Here is a 15,985-nt window from a genome sequence, read left to right on the forward strand (position 1 = left end):
TGGCAGATCTTAGATTTAAAGGCAGGACAATGTAGAGTCCAAACCCCAAGACGCATATGCCTCTGGGGAATGTCGTTAACAAATCACTTTAGTTGAGCGCTCAGTAGGTTCTAAACCCTTTCCGTTTGTTGACCTATTTAACCTTCACAATACAACCTATGAGTAAGCTGCTCTGTTCATCTTCCACTTTGATGATGGAAGGGACGCACAGAATGTGCCCCACAAGTACCTTACAAGTGGCGGAGCCAGGTAAGGATGTGCAGAGTGGAAGAATTCGGGTTCATTTTAAAATAAAATGAGCACCTACTACGTGCCAAGAAGCGCTGTGATTGGCGCAGGGAACGCCCATCTGTGAACAAGGCCAAGGGTTCCTGCAGTCCGGGGTGGGGGGGGAGGGGCGCCACCAGGGTGTGATGGGTAGGAGACACAACCAACAGGTAAACTTCAAGATAAGACCGCCCACTCGGTGGAGAGTCTCAAAATGGTCAGCCGAAGGCATTTTTCTTTTAGGAAGATACAATTTCCCCGCTTCGTTTCCCGACCATGAATTGTCCTACCTCCATCTTCCTTTCCCTCTCCAACCCCCAAACCAACCAAGCCCCCGAGCCCGGCTACACACTCCTCCTCGCCAGAATTAAAAATGGCGCCGACGGGCCGGCGTTATGACGCGCCCCGACTTCCGACTTCCGCCGGAAGTGCGCGAGGAGTTCCGGGGACCGGGAGGCCTCCGCGCGGTGGTCTCCAGAGCTGGCGAATTGAGTGCTGCTGTTCCGCCCTGGAGCCGCTGCGCCGCCGCCGCCGGGATCATGGTGTTCTACTTCACCAGCAGCAGCGGTGAGTGGGCGCCGTGACCTCCTCGGTCCCTGCTCGACGGCGGGGCTCCCAAGCTGCTGTTCAGCCTGGACTTGATCCTGAAGCGCCTCCTCGGCAGTGGGCGCTTCTTTCCTGCGCCCTTTCGGTTCCCAGCCTCTGTCCGCCCCTGTCGCCCCCGTATGGCTCGTGCCAGGGCCTGGGGGTCGTGTGGATCGTCTATCACCCCTGCCGTCTTTGCACCCGGGAGTTCCTTTCCCTCGGCAAAAGACGTCCCTTTGCTCCCTGGAAGTGGGCAGAGTTCGTGGGCTTCTTCACATCCCCATCTCGAGACTCCTCCTCATCCCCTTCGCCTTTATTCTGGCTGCGTCCTGGTAATGATCCACTTTGAGGGAGAAAGGAGATACCTGCCAACCACACTGCCTTACAGGAAGCGCGCCCTTCCCTGCTAGGATAGCCTCGTAGGGCCCGGAATGCAACAGAAAACAGTATGGACCCTGGAGTGGCGGTGCAGCCCCTCGCTGGGCAGAGTTGTCCCATATCTCAAATATTGGCGTATGATAGTGTTCCTGATTGGTCTTTGGCAGCCAAGGAAGGGGTGCATTTAGTTCCCAGGAAGTGCTACGTCTTGACCCTGTTTTTTCTGCCTATGTTGTTCCCTTTGCCTGATCAGTCCCATTAACTCCCACCCAGAGATTGCTTAGCTGGGCCTCTTTGGGGGACCCCCCCCTTGACGCCCCGTGTGTATCTTTGGTATTGCATTTATCATAGGATATTAAATGCTGCCTGCTTGACCTGGGGTCTAAGCTCCTTGAGGACAGGGGCAGGATCTCCTTGTTTCCTTAGACCAGTGCCTGGCCCACAGTAGTTAATAAATGCTTGTTGAACAAACTAATGGTATTTTTTTGACTTTGTCTTAGCAGGTACTATTCCATTGCCGCTCTCTCTGCTTGCACCTTAAACGTGAGATTTTATGCCAAGCTAGCCCTTTTGTTGTTTGCGTGGGTTTGAGTAGGGTGATACTTTCTCTTGAGAGATGAGAACAATAAGGTCCAGGGAATTTGTAAGCCAGAGACCACCCCCCCCCCCCCCACACACACACACCGACCCTTCCTGTCTCTCTTTTTTTTTTTTTTAAGATTTTATTTATTTATTCATGATACACATAGAGAGAGAGGCAGAGACACAGGCAGAGGGAGAAGCAGGCTCCATGCAAGGAGCCCGACCCGGGACTCAGTCCCAGGACTCCAGGATCGCCCCCTGGGCCAAAGGCAGGCTAAACTGCTGAGCCACCCAGGGATCCCCACATCTCATTATTTTTATTTTTATGGCACCGTGTGCCATAGCCATTTCTCTGCCTTTATAGGTTTGGTTTGTCTTAACTCGTATTATTAAAATTAGCAGAAACAATATACACACTTGCCTGAAAAGTCGTAATAGGCCTTTTCATCCTCCCTCTTTTCTGTTTGCTCACTTTGTCATAACTCTAACATCTCTTTTTAGCTTCTCCACTCTTGAGAGTTCCCAACGACAGAGATACCCATACAAACCCAACAATGGAATAAAAAATACAGGCAGGATGTATGGTACTAGATGTAGTTTATGTTAGCTGCTTTATTCTTCTTGAAGCCATTCTGAATTCTTTGAGCACTCTTCATACAGACAGATGCCTGTAATTGAACAGTCGTTCAGCAGATTATGGGTCATATTTTTCTCATTGGCTTCCATTATAAGGTCAGAACTGCTTCCTGTTGGAAAAATATTTGGCCTTTAAGTCTAACAGAAACACACTTGTGCGGCAAATCTTTTAAAATTGCAAAGTTAAAAATAAATAAATAAAATAAAATAAAATTGCAAAGTTAATGGAAAAAATCATAACTTTGTCAGTAAAATAGTAGTAAAACTTTACATATTCCTGTAGAGAAAACAACTTGAACAAGCAGAATTTTCAGGAAATGACTTCATATAGCTAGCCAAGCTTTTCAACCAACTTAGGGTTTAACAGTATGAAAACATTTTTAAAATGGAGAGAACATCTCAATAGAAAGTTTTTGCCTTTCCTTTTAAAGTTAGTATCTGACTAAATCTCTTCAGCTTTATACCTCTTTCATGCTCTGTCCTAATGGAATGATGAAACATTAGCCTTAACTATTGCTGCTGTCAAATTCAAGACCCTTTGGTTTATGGACCCACAGAGTATCTGCACTTGGCCCATCAAGTCCGTCTGTGCTTTTAGTACCTTTTAATTGCATCTACCTCAGGATAGCTTGTTATGTAAATTAAGAACTAATCACAGAGCAACTAAAGTTGGATTGGTCACTACACCTGAATCCAGTACCTTCGAGATAACTAGTTCCCATACTAATCAACCCTATTTTTTGGGCACAACTAACAAAAGTACTAGAATAATTTATGTTTCCTTTATCCCTATTAACATAGACAGGAACTTCATTCTGACTTCTTGCTCCACGGTCATGCTCCTTTTTATTTTGAATTTTCTATTTTGACTAATTTCAACTTTCAGAAAAGTTACAACAAGAATAAAAGATTTCCTCTGTAATCTTTCAGATCCCCCAAATTCTAACATTTTCACTTATTTCTTTTCCTCTTTTCATCTCTCTCTTCTCCCCCAACCCCAGATCTTTTTCTTGAACCATTTGTTGGTAGGTCACAATTTACCCCTAAATACTTCAGGGTTTTTCCCCCCTAAAATCAAAGATGTTCTGTTATCAAAAAGCATTCCTCATTATGAAAATTAGGAAATTAACATCGCAGCAATACCATTATCTAATCAGCCTTTATATTCAGGTTTCATTAGTGTCCTAATAATACATTTATAACAAAGGAACATTACAAATCATTGTTGTGTTCAATTGGCACTCATTACTCTTTATTCTAATCTGGAGCAGTTGCTCAGTCTTTGTCTTTCATGACACTGTTGTTGAAGAATTTTTTTGTAAAGTGCCCCTCGGTTTGCATTGGAGTTATGTGCTTGCTTAATCACCTCATTTTATAGGTCACCTATCCAAACAATTGTCTGTCACTCTCTTGACTGTAATTTAGACAGCTTAGCCTGCACAGACACTTTTATTTTAATCATTTGAAAAATTACTTTCATTCTGATTACAAAAGCCATCTATATGTCTGGTAAGCAAGCTAGCCAAGGTAAGTATTGTTAACAGTTATATGTCTAGCTCCCCAAACATAAAAAGAAAATAGGTGCGTATATTAAGCATATAGTTGTAAATGTGTGTACAACTATATATTCACTTTTTACACATTGAATCTTGCTGTATGTAATACTGCTATTTAATTTCTGCCTTTTCAGTGGGTACATGGTATTTTGTTTACGGATGTTCTACAGTGTGTTTAACCAGTCTTAATTAATGAGTGCTTGAGTTGTAAAAAGAACATTACTGCTTGATTGAGTAATTATAGTATGTACTTATAGTAAAAATATAGTATTACAGGATCAAAGAGCGTACACATAGAATGCTAGGTTGTACAGAGAGAACCTGAAATGGTTTTATTCCTGCACTTCTGGCATTTATTATAATGGCTGTTCTGGCTATGCTGAGGCTTAGCAAGCTAATGTAATGCTCAATTATAGACAAGTATTTCTCTCAACAAGTCCATGCAAATACTCTTTCCTTCCCAGTTCCCTCAACTACTTCCAAGTGATTTTGGGTTGTAGTCATTATAAGTGTTGACTGAAGGAAATGAGATTTTTCCCTTCCCAAGAGAGGCAACTATAATTGATAATTTAAGGAGCTCCTCAGTACTGAAAGTGCAAGGCAATTTATTGAAGAATTTAAGAATTTATGAACGAACAAGTGCTGCTCCCTGGCCTTTAGAGCTTCACTCACACGTATTAATTTAGTCCTCTGGAGCAATAGCCAATAAGCTGTCCAGACTGAGGGCCTGGTGACTATTAATTCAGGAGTTTAGATGCAGATGGAGCCAAACAAGTTTTGGTAGACTAGCTTGGAAACCCAGTACCCAGAAAGAATTTCAGTTAGGAAACTTAACTTTTTGTTTGACCCTAGATGGAGGATGCCTATGTTAAAAGACACTAGCTCAGTAAAGCATATGTCGTTTCTAAAGTAAGCCATACCTAGAATATTCAGTTGTGGTTCCTAACATTCTACCTTACATTGGAAATAGTTGAAGATCCTTAAAACAAACAAACACCATTGCTTACCCACCAGAGATTTGGATCTGGTTAGTCTTAATGGAGCTGGGACATAATTAGGTGATTCTAATGTATAATTAGGGTTTAGAGTCTGATTTAGAAGATGTTTGAAAATCATGTTTCCCCAGAATGGGATAGAGAGTCCATTATAATATGCAGCACACTGGACGATAACTAATATTTGCTAAATAAAATTATGAAAAAACTCAGCTAAGTATAAGAACCTATTTTTAAGTGGTGGAAGTGAAGATTTTTTTTTTTTTTTTTAACTCTTTTGAAGAAGGCAGAAGTATAGGACTGGAATTGTATTGAACTATATCCCTAATGAAAGTAGAGAAGTAGCTATTCTGTAATAAGGGTCAATAAACTTTTCCTCTTTGGGCCAGGTGGTAAATATTTTAGACTTTGTGAGCCACATCCAGTCTCTGTAGCTTTATTCTTCCTCATTTTGTGTTTTCAACTCTTAAAAAAAATATAGAAGTAATTTCTTAGCATGGAGGCTGACTGGGTCTGGCCTACAAGCCATGTCTTGCCTACCCCTAATCTAAGCATTTGTTACTTGCTTTTCCTGTGAAGCAGTTTTGTTGGGAGTGAAGTTATCTAACTGTTTTTTATATTTTTGTTTTTGTCTTAGTTAACTCATCAGCTTACACTATTTACATGGGAAAAGATAAATATGAAAGTAAGTTTTCAAAAGCATTGATTTTGAAATTTCCAGCAGGTAAGTGTTAATTGCCTCCTCCCCCAGCCCCCATGGTTGGTTGGTTATGAGTTTTCAACTAACTACTAGTACTTAAGCCCATTATACAAAACTTCAGTGAGTAACTTTCCTTGAATTTAGTTATATTAAGTAATATTGGGGCCTATTAGACCACTTTTTGCTACTTAGAAACTTTAAGAGTTTTGTCATATCATTTGATTTAGGGCGATGTCAGTCAGAGGTTAACCTGTACTAATTTATGTCAAGTAGAAATCTGTGACTTGGTTGAAAAGATCATTTTCTGTACAATTTTACCACATTTATGAATAAAGGAAACATATTTTTAGGGTTTTTCAGGCTGGAGAAGGCTCCTTTTGAGTCATGAAATTTTAACAATTTTTTCAGACTTTGAAAATGTCTGAAAGGACATATCTGAAGGAGATAAGCTCCCCACAGAATGAAATACAGTATTCCATACTGTACACATTTATGCAACCATAACAAAAATTTACCAAAAAAATACTCATACTCTGCTATACCCTCATTTGTTTGTTTTATTTTTTTTAAAGATTTTATTTATTTATTCATGAGAGGCACACAGAGAGAGAGAGAGAGAGACAGAGGCAGAGGCAGAGGGAGAAGCAGGCTCCATGGAGGGAGCCCGACGTGGACTCGATCCTTGGATCTCCAGGATCATACCCCGGGTCGAAGGCGGCACTAAACCGCTGAGCCACTGGGGCTGCCCTGTTTGTTTTATTTTTAAAAAGCCAGTCTCAACCTGCTAAATTGATTTTTGGACCCACTAATGAGTGTGAACTAAAGTTTAAAAGGAAAAACTGCTTTAGGGGATGGCCTCTGACTGCAGGAGCGAGGAGGGTGACAAAGTTGAGCTTTCTTGCTCTGGAGCAGTGAATTGACAGCACTGGCCCTTGGGGTGTGGAACACTGAGCTGAAGGAGAAAAGATCTGCAACAGGGGAGCTTGGAGACCTCACAGGACCACTCTTTCTCAAGCTTGGAGAAAACAGTGGCTCTTCTCACAGGGGTAGTGTAATGTTTTGAAAAGGGCTGCTCTCAAGTCAGGCCCATCTGGGTTAAAATCTCAGCTTTTGGGACACCTCGGTGGCTCAGTGGTTGAGCATCTGCCTTTGGCTCAGGTCATGATCCCAGGGTCCTGGGATCGAGTCCTGCATCAGGCTCCCCACAGGGAGCCTACTTCTCCCTCTGCCTGTGTCTCTGCCTCTCTCTCTCTCTGTGTGTCTCTCATGAATGAATGAATGAATGAATGAATGAATGAATCTTTAAAAATATATATGTATTAAAAAAAAAAATCCCAGCTCTTAACAGAATAGCTCTAGTCACTTCACCTCTCCAACCCTCATATTGCTGAGATGTGAAAAGAGGACCATAGGATAGTATCTGCCTTGCAGGGGTGTGAAGGTTAAATAAAAGAGCCTGACTAGAGTGCCTGGCTCAGGGTGAGCTCTAAGCAATGGTAGCGGTCACTGCTGGAGCTTATTTAGCTCCTCAGAGCTGGCTCCTCCCTCTCCTGGGAAAACTCCAGGGCTGGATGACCACCTCAGTAGTCCGAGAGCTGGCTAATTCCCTGTAGTTATTTATCTTTAGCCTTCAGATATTGCTTTCCCCCCACCCCCACCCAAAACCATCAGTGTTTGTTTTAGGTGCAGGTTGAAACTGACAACATTTTAAACTTGATTATTTTAAAAGAGGCAAGTATAATAGTCTCCAGTATGAAACATTTGACACCAACAGAAAAATTAAGCCAAAAAATGAAAAGATGTCAAAGAACAGTAATGTTACATGTAACTGTATAGGTACATATATATAGGTATATATAACTCTAGTTAATACATTCACATATCTAATATAACATAGTGTAACACATATAAAATATGTAATGTGCTATATGTAATAGCTGTGTAAATATATATAGTTATTAATCAGATCTATATAAATGGTTTCAAATTTTGCAATAATACTGGTTGCCATAAAGCAGAATCAGAATAAGCACAACTATTACATCCTAGCTGAGAGAAAAACACAGCAGAATAAAATAACTAATTTTAAAAGTTTTCCCTTAAAATGAATTTATGACATTGTCTCTGGTGTGACTTAATAGAGGAGCAGTCTGCGATATATTAATACTTGAGTTTTCTATTTTTCCTAGTAACTCTTACATCATCACGGATGATTTGTATATTTTTCATATCATTCTCTTGATGAATGTGGCCGAGAAGGGGATGCTATCTCCTTGTATTACATTGAGCAAGGAGGCACGGTTATAACCAGTCATGGTTACGTATAGTAGATGTAGAGCTACACCTGATCAAACCTACTTTACTTTCTACCACATCAAGGATACAAACCCAAGACTTAGGTAACTGAGAAGCACCTAGAGGAGGAGAGCTGCTACATACACTTGTGTGGGTTTTGCACTGTGTGACTCTGGGCAGGGAACTTTCTCACAGTGAAGGACTGCATTGATACTGGTTCACACTGATGGGCTCCCAGTGGTACTGACTTAAGGCAACTGTGCCAGGGCCACCGTGTCTCTTTTTCCCTTCCATTCTAGTTTACCGTCTGCTGGGACTTTGCTGCATGGGGCCGTATGCCAGCCACTCTGAATATCCAAAGGGGAAGATGCAGTCTGTGCTTTCACAGCATGTAAGATAGAGAGGCGTACACAAAAACAAATAGTGGGTCATTTTGCTGTGAACCTAAAAACTCCAAAAAATAATGTCTATTTTAAAAAGTATGGGTGAGGGATGCCTGGGTGGCTCAGCGGTTAAAGCATCTATCTGCCTTTGGCTCAGGTCATGATCCTGGAGTCCCGGGATTGAGTCCTACATCGGGCTCCCTGCATGGAGCCTGCTTCTCCCTCTGCCTGTCTCTCTCTCTCTTTGTCTCTCATGAGTAAATAAGTAAAATCTTTAACAAAAAATAAAAATAAAAATGTATGGGTGAAATGAAGCCATGTTAATAAGCGCTGGAGAAACAGAGGGGGCAGAGAGTAAGTGTGATTTGAAGAGAACCAAGAAGGCCTCATGGAGGAGTGGGTTAGGATGGGCTTGATTGTAGAATCCTTTGAATGTCCATTGTAGAAATTTGTGTCTAAAGATACAAATCTAGATATACAGTCTATATGGTATAAATTTATTTTTTTTTAAGATTTTAGTTATTTATTCATGAGAGACAGAGAGAGAGAGAGAGAGAGACATAGGCAGAGGGAGGGAGAAGCAGGCTCCATGCAGGGAGCCTGATGCGGGACTCGATCCCGGGTCTCCAGGATCAGGCTCTGGGCTGAAGGTGGCGCTAAACCACTGAGCCACCCGGGCTACCTCCCACAGGTATAAATTTAGATTCTTTCCAGAGCCCACTGGAAATACTAGGGTGGTGTTTTGCTGCCATTAAAATATATGTAGGTGGGACAGCTGGGTGGCTCAGCAGTTTAGCACCTGCCTTCAGCTCAAGGCGTGATCCTGAGGTCTGGGACCGAGTCCCACATCGGACTCCCTGCGAGGAGTCTGCTTCTTCCTCTGCCTATGTCTCTGCCTCTCTCCCTGTGTCTCTCATGAATAAGTAAAGAAAATCTTTTAAAAATAAATAAATAAAAAATGTATGGAGGAAAGGGAGGAAGGTGGGGGGGGGGTAGGGTGACTGGGTGATGGGCACTAAGGAGGGCACTTGATTGGATGAGCCCTAGATGTTATACTATATGTTGGCAAATTGAATTTAAATAAAAAAAATTTTTTTTAATGTATGTAGGAAAAAGATCTATGTGTAGAACATTTTTCCCCAGGACCTCTTGGAATCATTTGAAGAGGTCAGCTTTCCTAGTTTGCTTTGTAAGAAAGGTATTACACATTTAAACCACCCTGTTCTCTAGTGCTCCCAGCACTTCATACTTATTTCTAATAACTTTGATGATTTCAGACAAATGACTGGGTGGAACATAAATGATTTTTTAATGAGCAATTTACTTTCAAAAAAGTTTTCAGATGTTTTCTTTTTATTAGCCAGCAGGTGTCACTGGAGAGCCAAGCATTGCCTGACTGAGGAAAATAGGTTTTTTTATAGTTCTCTTTACTTTTTTTTGATTACTTGTTAGCTATTGGCTCAGCTTTCTGTTTAAGCTAATAGAAAGCCCTTCAGAAAATTAATAGTGTCTGCAGTTTCTGAGAGTATCTTTATCCAAGGTATATTATCCTTTTGTTTTTCTGGAAAATGAATACCCCTTTCAAGTTAGATAGATTATACTTTCTTGGGGATGCCTGGGTAGCTTAGCGATTGAGCATCTGCCTTCAGCTCAAGGTGTGATCCCGAGTTAGGGATCAAGTCCCACATCAGGCTTCCCATGGGGAGCCTGCTTCTCTCTCTACCTATGTCTTTGCCTCTCTCTCTGTGTCTCTCATGAATAAATAAATAAAATCTCTCTAAAAAAAAAAAGATTATACTTTCTTGGGTACGTTTTAAATCATCATATTAGTCATTTTGTTTACCTTACAGTTTTTAATTTTGTATCTGATACTTTAAATAATGCTTTTGTATTAAACATAATTACTTTCTAATTATTAATGTCACTATTAGATGTATATATTGATATTAAGTTTCTGTAGTGATATATATTATTAGCCTTAAAAATGTAAAAGTATACATTTTGATCTAATAATTCACCTTTCATCAATATGCTTGAAAGAAATAATCAGGCAAAATGGATATATTTACTTTAAAAATATTTACCAAAGCATTTATAAGTAAAAACAACCCAAATGTAGACAGTAGAAAAGTTTATTCACATGATAGAATTAAGTAGTCATTGTTTCCAAAGACCTTTTTCATTTTTTATTTTACTTTGATCTTACACTAACACACATAGCTTAAAGATTGAAATAGTTATAGAATGTGTAAACATCAGTTTTTCACCCTATCCTTTCCAACACCAATGTTCCATCCCACAGAGATAGTTTCTTTTAACTTCTAGCCATTTCTTTTTCTTTTTACATGTGACAGAATTTTAGATGATATTTATTTCCTTTTTTATAGTTCTGGTGGTTTTATTTTCTAAGGTTCTACAATTTTATAATTGAGCAATGGTGTTTTAAAAAAAGTAAAATGAAAAAAAAAAAAGTAAAATGCAGTCCACTGATTAGCAAAACCATTTTAACAAATAAGTTTCTTACAGTATATCAGTCTTCTAAGACCTCATCCAACTTCTCAGCTGCCCTAATTTGAAGTTTTACTACTTTTTAATAGAAATATCTTTGAAGTTTCCTATAAGTATTATTGTAAAAATAATAACAATTATGATGGCCCAAATATAAAAACCATTTTTACAAAAAAAAAAAAAAAACACAAAACTTTTCCCTATTTTCAGCATCAAAGCTTCTCTGAATGACCTTTTCTCCACTCCCCAGCTTATTATAACTCTGGCATATATATCTTCACCTGATGGGTTTTTTTTTTTTTTTTCTTAATCTTTTCTTTGTTTCCTTGTATCTCACTGTAGATGAAGATCTAATAAAGCATGGCTGGCCTGAAGATATTTGGTGAGTAACAATTTTGCTTCTGTTTTCTGTGCATTATTTATCTTCTCAGATTTGGCCAACCACCTGACTTTTGTGATGAAACCTGGGATCATGCTTTACATTTTGTTTATGAATATTCAGTGGTAAGTAACTGACTGCCGGTGCCCTTCATTTGTAATCACCATGTAAACTAGGGATGATGTCTTAGAGCTGGATCTCAGGCCTGACCACAGAGGCCTCTGGAACCAGAGGCTTTCTTTAACCTTGTGTGTGTCTTCTTATAGTGGGCTGGTGAGACCACCACACTCACACACACAGACCACTCTTCTTGAAAGAATGGATGAAAAAAAAAAAAAGAAAGAATGGATGAGGGCTTCACAGGGAGCAGTGAGGAAAATAGAAGCTTCCATGTACGTGGAATAGCCAGAGCATCTGACCAGGTCCAGCTTGAAAGAAAACATGAGTTAGGTTCCCTTTGTCGTCTCAGCTGCCTCGTGAGGTTAGCCCTGTTGTGATCCATCCTCTTCTCCCTCTTTCTAAACTATTTTCTGGAAACTTAAAAAATAACAATTATACTTTCTTCACTTATTTCCAAGATAATTTTTGCTGCTCACAAAACCCAGCCCCAAAAAAACAATGACAAAGAAGCCCTTCATTTTAGTTGAATTCTTTTCTTTTTCTAACTGCCTTAGAATGCCATATGGGTGTTGCTACCACTCAGACCTCAAACCTTTTAGGGGACCCAGACTCCTATGTCTTTGATGTAACACTCTTGGGCTCAGTTTCCTCTTGTTCTGTCTCCAGCTTCTGCTCTTGTAATGTGTCTTTCCTGGAGCTGAATCCCACATACAGAGCGGGGTGTGGTCTCCAGAACTCCAGACTGCCTCCCCCTCTACCCTCGGTTCCCCCCTACACATGTTATCCCTGAAGATAAGTGCACAGATCCTGTTTGCTTTTACAATAGTAACAGTGAACACTTACTGAATAACTATATGTCAAATACTGGTAGGTGTTCACTTTATTGATACATTTAATTTCAACAGTAGTCCTGTAAAAGAGTTACTGGTGGTGTGCCCATTCTCAGATGGAGAAACTGAAGCTAAAAGAAACTGAACAGATGTGCTCTGGTTGTTGCTGGCCCCCCAGTCAACTCCAGTTCTGACTTACCGGTTGTTTTTCTTCCCTTGGGCTGCTGCTCTTGGCTGAGGGTGACTTCCTTCCCTTTCCAGCCTTTGCCACAGCTCTCTCTGGACCTCTGTTCTCCAAGGGTGGGCCTGGATCCTTCACCTATTTCCCTACAGAGACAGAGGTGAGGCACTTTTTAGAAGAGCTGCTTGATTTTCAGTAAAGTGGACAGCATCAGGCATTTAATAGGAAGACTATCGCACAGAGACTAACTGAAGCTTCCCCCCAGACGTGGCCATCCTCAGAACCCCCGAGCCTGGCCACAGGTACCCACTAAAGGGCGCCTCCTCTCTTGCTCCAGCCTGCCCCCATTGTGGCAGGGCTAATTCATGACGCAGAGGAAGTGCTTTCCTGTCTGCCCTCTCCAAAGTCCACACTCCAGGAACCAAGAGACACTATCAACCTGTGGAATTTTAAAGTTTTTTTTTTTTTTTTTTTTTTTAATCAGCCCCCTTTTCCAGTAAAGTGGCCTATCTGTCTTCTCAACCCAAATATCAAGTGTCATCAAAGTAGATGCTACTTGGTACCCTCTCATCTCAGATCACTTTGTTAACTACCACATCCCGTTACCTACCATAGGATCTGGCACCTGGTATACATTCAATAAATATTTGTTGACTTCCTAATTAACTCTCTGCCTCACTGGCAATGATCTCTACTGGACATTTCTTCACAGCAACTGTATTCTGGTATCTCCATTTGGAGCACCTGTCACCGAACTGGATTATTTCAGTTGTCCTTAAAACCCAAAGGTCTCCAGATCCTGTCAAGGGAGATTCAGATGACTGCATATGTTATGTAGTTATCTGCTATGAATTTTTTACATGTCAGATTTGAGGCATAAATACTTGCATAGTAAATGTTACATATTCAGATGCACCATGAAAGTCAATTTACCACAGCCTTTTACCTGACTTTTTTTTTTAAAATAAATAAGTGGAAGAGAAATTTCTAATCTATACCCTATATGTTCTGAGTTGTTTTTTTTTTTTTTTAATTTCATTATTGTTGGCTGTCTTCTGGAATGCTATTAAACCAAGTCAGTGTCTACAGATACTTTGATACCCATCTTGACACTCTTGAGATTAATGACTGTTGTTGGAAGTGATTGACTTTTATTTTCAGAAGCTATTCGAGTCCTAATGTGATGTTGAGTAGCCAGCCCTAAATTTCAAAACCATTCTGTCAATCCTGGAAACGTTCATGGGCATGCTAGGAATGATTTGGTTGATTGACATTCCAGAGCAATTTTTCATCCTGCTTCTCTCTGAGGTAAACTTTGGAACTTTATGTGTGTGAATATCAGCATCTCAGTTTATACCAGAAAACTTTCTGAGGCACCTGTAAGCAAAGGATTTTCCCAGGACAAAATGAGAATAGAACTGAATTTATCTTTAATCAAAAGAAAACAGAAATAGTATCTGTTTACTGCCTCCAAACTCCCTAATGAACAGTATTTCCAGGGACCCCACTTTCTGGAGTTAAATGACTCTGCTTCCGAGGGCCCATATCTCTGCATCCCCTGGTCATTGATGCTCATTGATTGAGCTTTCTAGTCTCTGCATTCAGTAAAGAAAACAGTGATAAAGTAGTGAGGAAGAGTGAGGAAGATAATAAGGTCAAGAAGGAACTAGGGAACTACTGGCCATAATTTGAACTTTTTGTAGTAAACATTTAGGAAGGTTTGTAAAGGTTTCTTAAGGAAACTTGCTCATGATAGTTTATTTACAGAGCTTGCTTTTTTGTGTGTTTCTACAGCTCAGCCAAAGCCCCATACCTCCCCCAAATTCCCTGTGTCCTGTTGAAGTACCTACCAACCTGGAGTTGGTCTCTGTATCAGCAATGATATTCCCATGTGTGTTTTGGGATTTTGATGACTTATGTATCACTTCATTAGATATACATTGAATTATTTGTATATTTCTTTTGACAAAATTGTGTGTCAGAGACCTTAAGAAAAATCACAATATAGTTGAGCTACTGTGGGTATGTAGGAAAAAGTTGTAGTCAGTAAAGAACTGGCTTAAAACAAGTTGGAATGGGAGAAGACATCTCAACTGAACTTGCTTCCTAACAAAGTCTTTTCCTTAGATCCTGAAAGCAGGTAATGAGATATTTAATTTCTAGATTTGCAAAAACACATTTTTTTTTTTTTTTGGTGGAAAAGGCCAAGCTAAAGACAATAATCAGTAGGAATCTTATATGGGAATGCAAATGTATAAATGAACCAGTTGGGGAAAAATAAATCAACGTCCACTTCTGGCTAGCAGTAATCGTTAATAATAGAACCTAGAGTCATCATAGACTGCCAAAAATGTGTAATATTTTTCTGTATCCACAGTGACTAACAAGATGCTTAACATGTTGAAGAGGGCATTAGGAACACCACAATCTTAATATTTATATAGAATGACACTGTCTGCATCTTGTAACTAGGTATGATTGTGTGACCATTTTCACCTCCAAAGGATACGTTAATGCTAAGAAAATGTTTAGAGAAGCATATAATGGGATGTAGTGGTACCTCCTTAGGATTTTCCTTATAACTCTTCAGCCTGGAAAGGTAAGAGACTAAAGAAGAGATGACTAAAGTTAACAGAATCCCAAAGTGACCATTATGTGTTACATTGTTTGGTCCTAGAATCCTGGGGCCATCTCTGGAATTTGGAAAGAGAAAGTCAACTTTATTTGGTGAATTATAAATATGAAAAGCTTAATATCTCAAAACGTTAGACTAGATGAGAGAGGAATTAAGTTTAGAAACACTTCATTAAATTGGTGGATGAGAGAGCCTTAATAAAAGGTAAATTTGGGGCAATGGAATGGAAGGGCATTCCACATGTTTTCAGGACACTATCATAAAGGTCAACCCCCATGCTTTCCCAGAAGATGCCATTGTCAAGTGTGAAGCAGGATGAATTGTTGGTCTGCCCCATTTCAGGACTCGTATAACTCTGTGCTTCTCTTTGGATTATTTTGCCATCACTTGAAACTTAGGGTGTCCCAAACCAAACCTCTCATTTTCCCCCCAAACTGGTGTCTTCTCCAGCTGTAAAATATTTCTTTCTGTGGTCCTGCCGTCTTGATGACTTCTCTCATTCCCTTCTCTCCTCGCCTAAAATACCCTTCCCTGTTTTTTTTCTAAATCCTGTGCTTCAGCCAGGGACCCTCTAGAACTCAGTCCATTGGTGAAGCCTTTGGTCACTGATGGTTCTTTCTTACTCGAAAAATCACCCCTTCTGGGGCATTTCCATTGTCTCTACATCTTGGCACTTAGTCTCACACAGCTGCAGAGCTTTCCATGTTTATCTTGCCTCTCCCGCTGATAACTGCCTTTGGAGGCAATCATTGTGTTTTTATACTCCCTATGATGCTTGGCATGTGGTAAGCACTGAGCTAATACTTTCTGGATTGGAATGCTTTAAATGCAAGGGGCCTGAGGAGATGCTTGTCTTGTACCTCTTGCTAAAAGTGGTTTTCATTCTTTGTAGGTTTCATGTGGACAAACTCTCTTCGGCTCATGTATACCTTCGATTACATAAGGTAACTGGATT

General features: G+C 40.2%; 1 protein-coding gene across 5 annotated transcripts in view; it reads left to right on the forward strand.

Annotated features, from left to right (window-relative positions):
• Nucleotides 1-700: 700 nt before the first annotated feature.
• CCDC25 (coiled-coil domain containing 25) overlaps nucleotides 701-15,985 on the forward strand; it is a 39,006-nt gene continuing 23,721 nt past the window's right edge. Inside the window, exons 1-4 of one of the 5 annotated variants that reach the window (XM_038573742.1) lie at nucleotides 701-834; nucleotides 5,637-5,684; nucleotides 11,228-11,267; nucleotides 15,923-15,974. In XM_038573742.1, coding sequence (XP_038429670.1) covers nucleotides 807-834; nucleotides 5,637-5,684; nucleotides 11,228-11,267; nucleotides 15,923-15,974 — 168 coding nt within the window. In that variant the 5' untranslated portion in view covers nucleotides 701-806. Of the gene's footprint in view, nucleotides 835-5,636; nucleotides 5,685-11,227; nucleotides 11,268-11,316; nucleotides 11,390-15,922; nucleotides 15,975-15,985 lie in introns of those variants that run through there. The other 4 variants (XM_038573741.1, XM_038573743.1, XM_038573744.1 and 1 more) reach the window with 4 other exon arrangements.

The sequence above is a fragment of the Canis lupus genome, chromosome 25 (genome assembly GCF_011100685.1).
Source record: "Canis lupus familiaris isolate Mischka breed German Shepherd chromosome 25, alternate assembly UU_Cfam_GSD_1.0, whole genome shotgun sequence".
Lineage (NCBI taxonomy): Eukaryota > Metazoa > Chordata > Mammalia > Carnivora > Canidae > Canis > Canis lupus.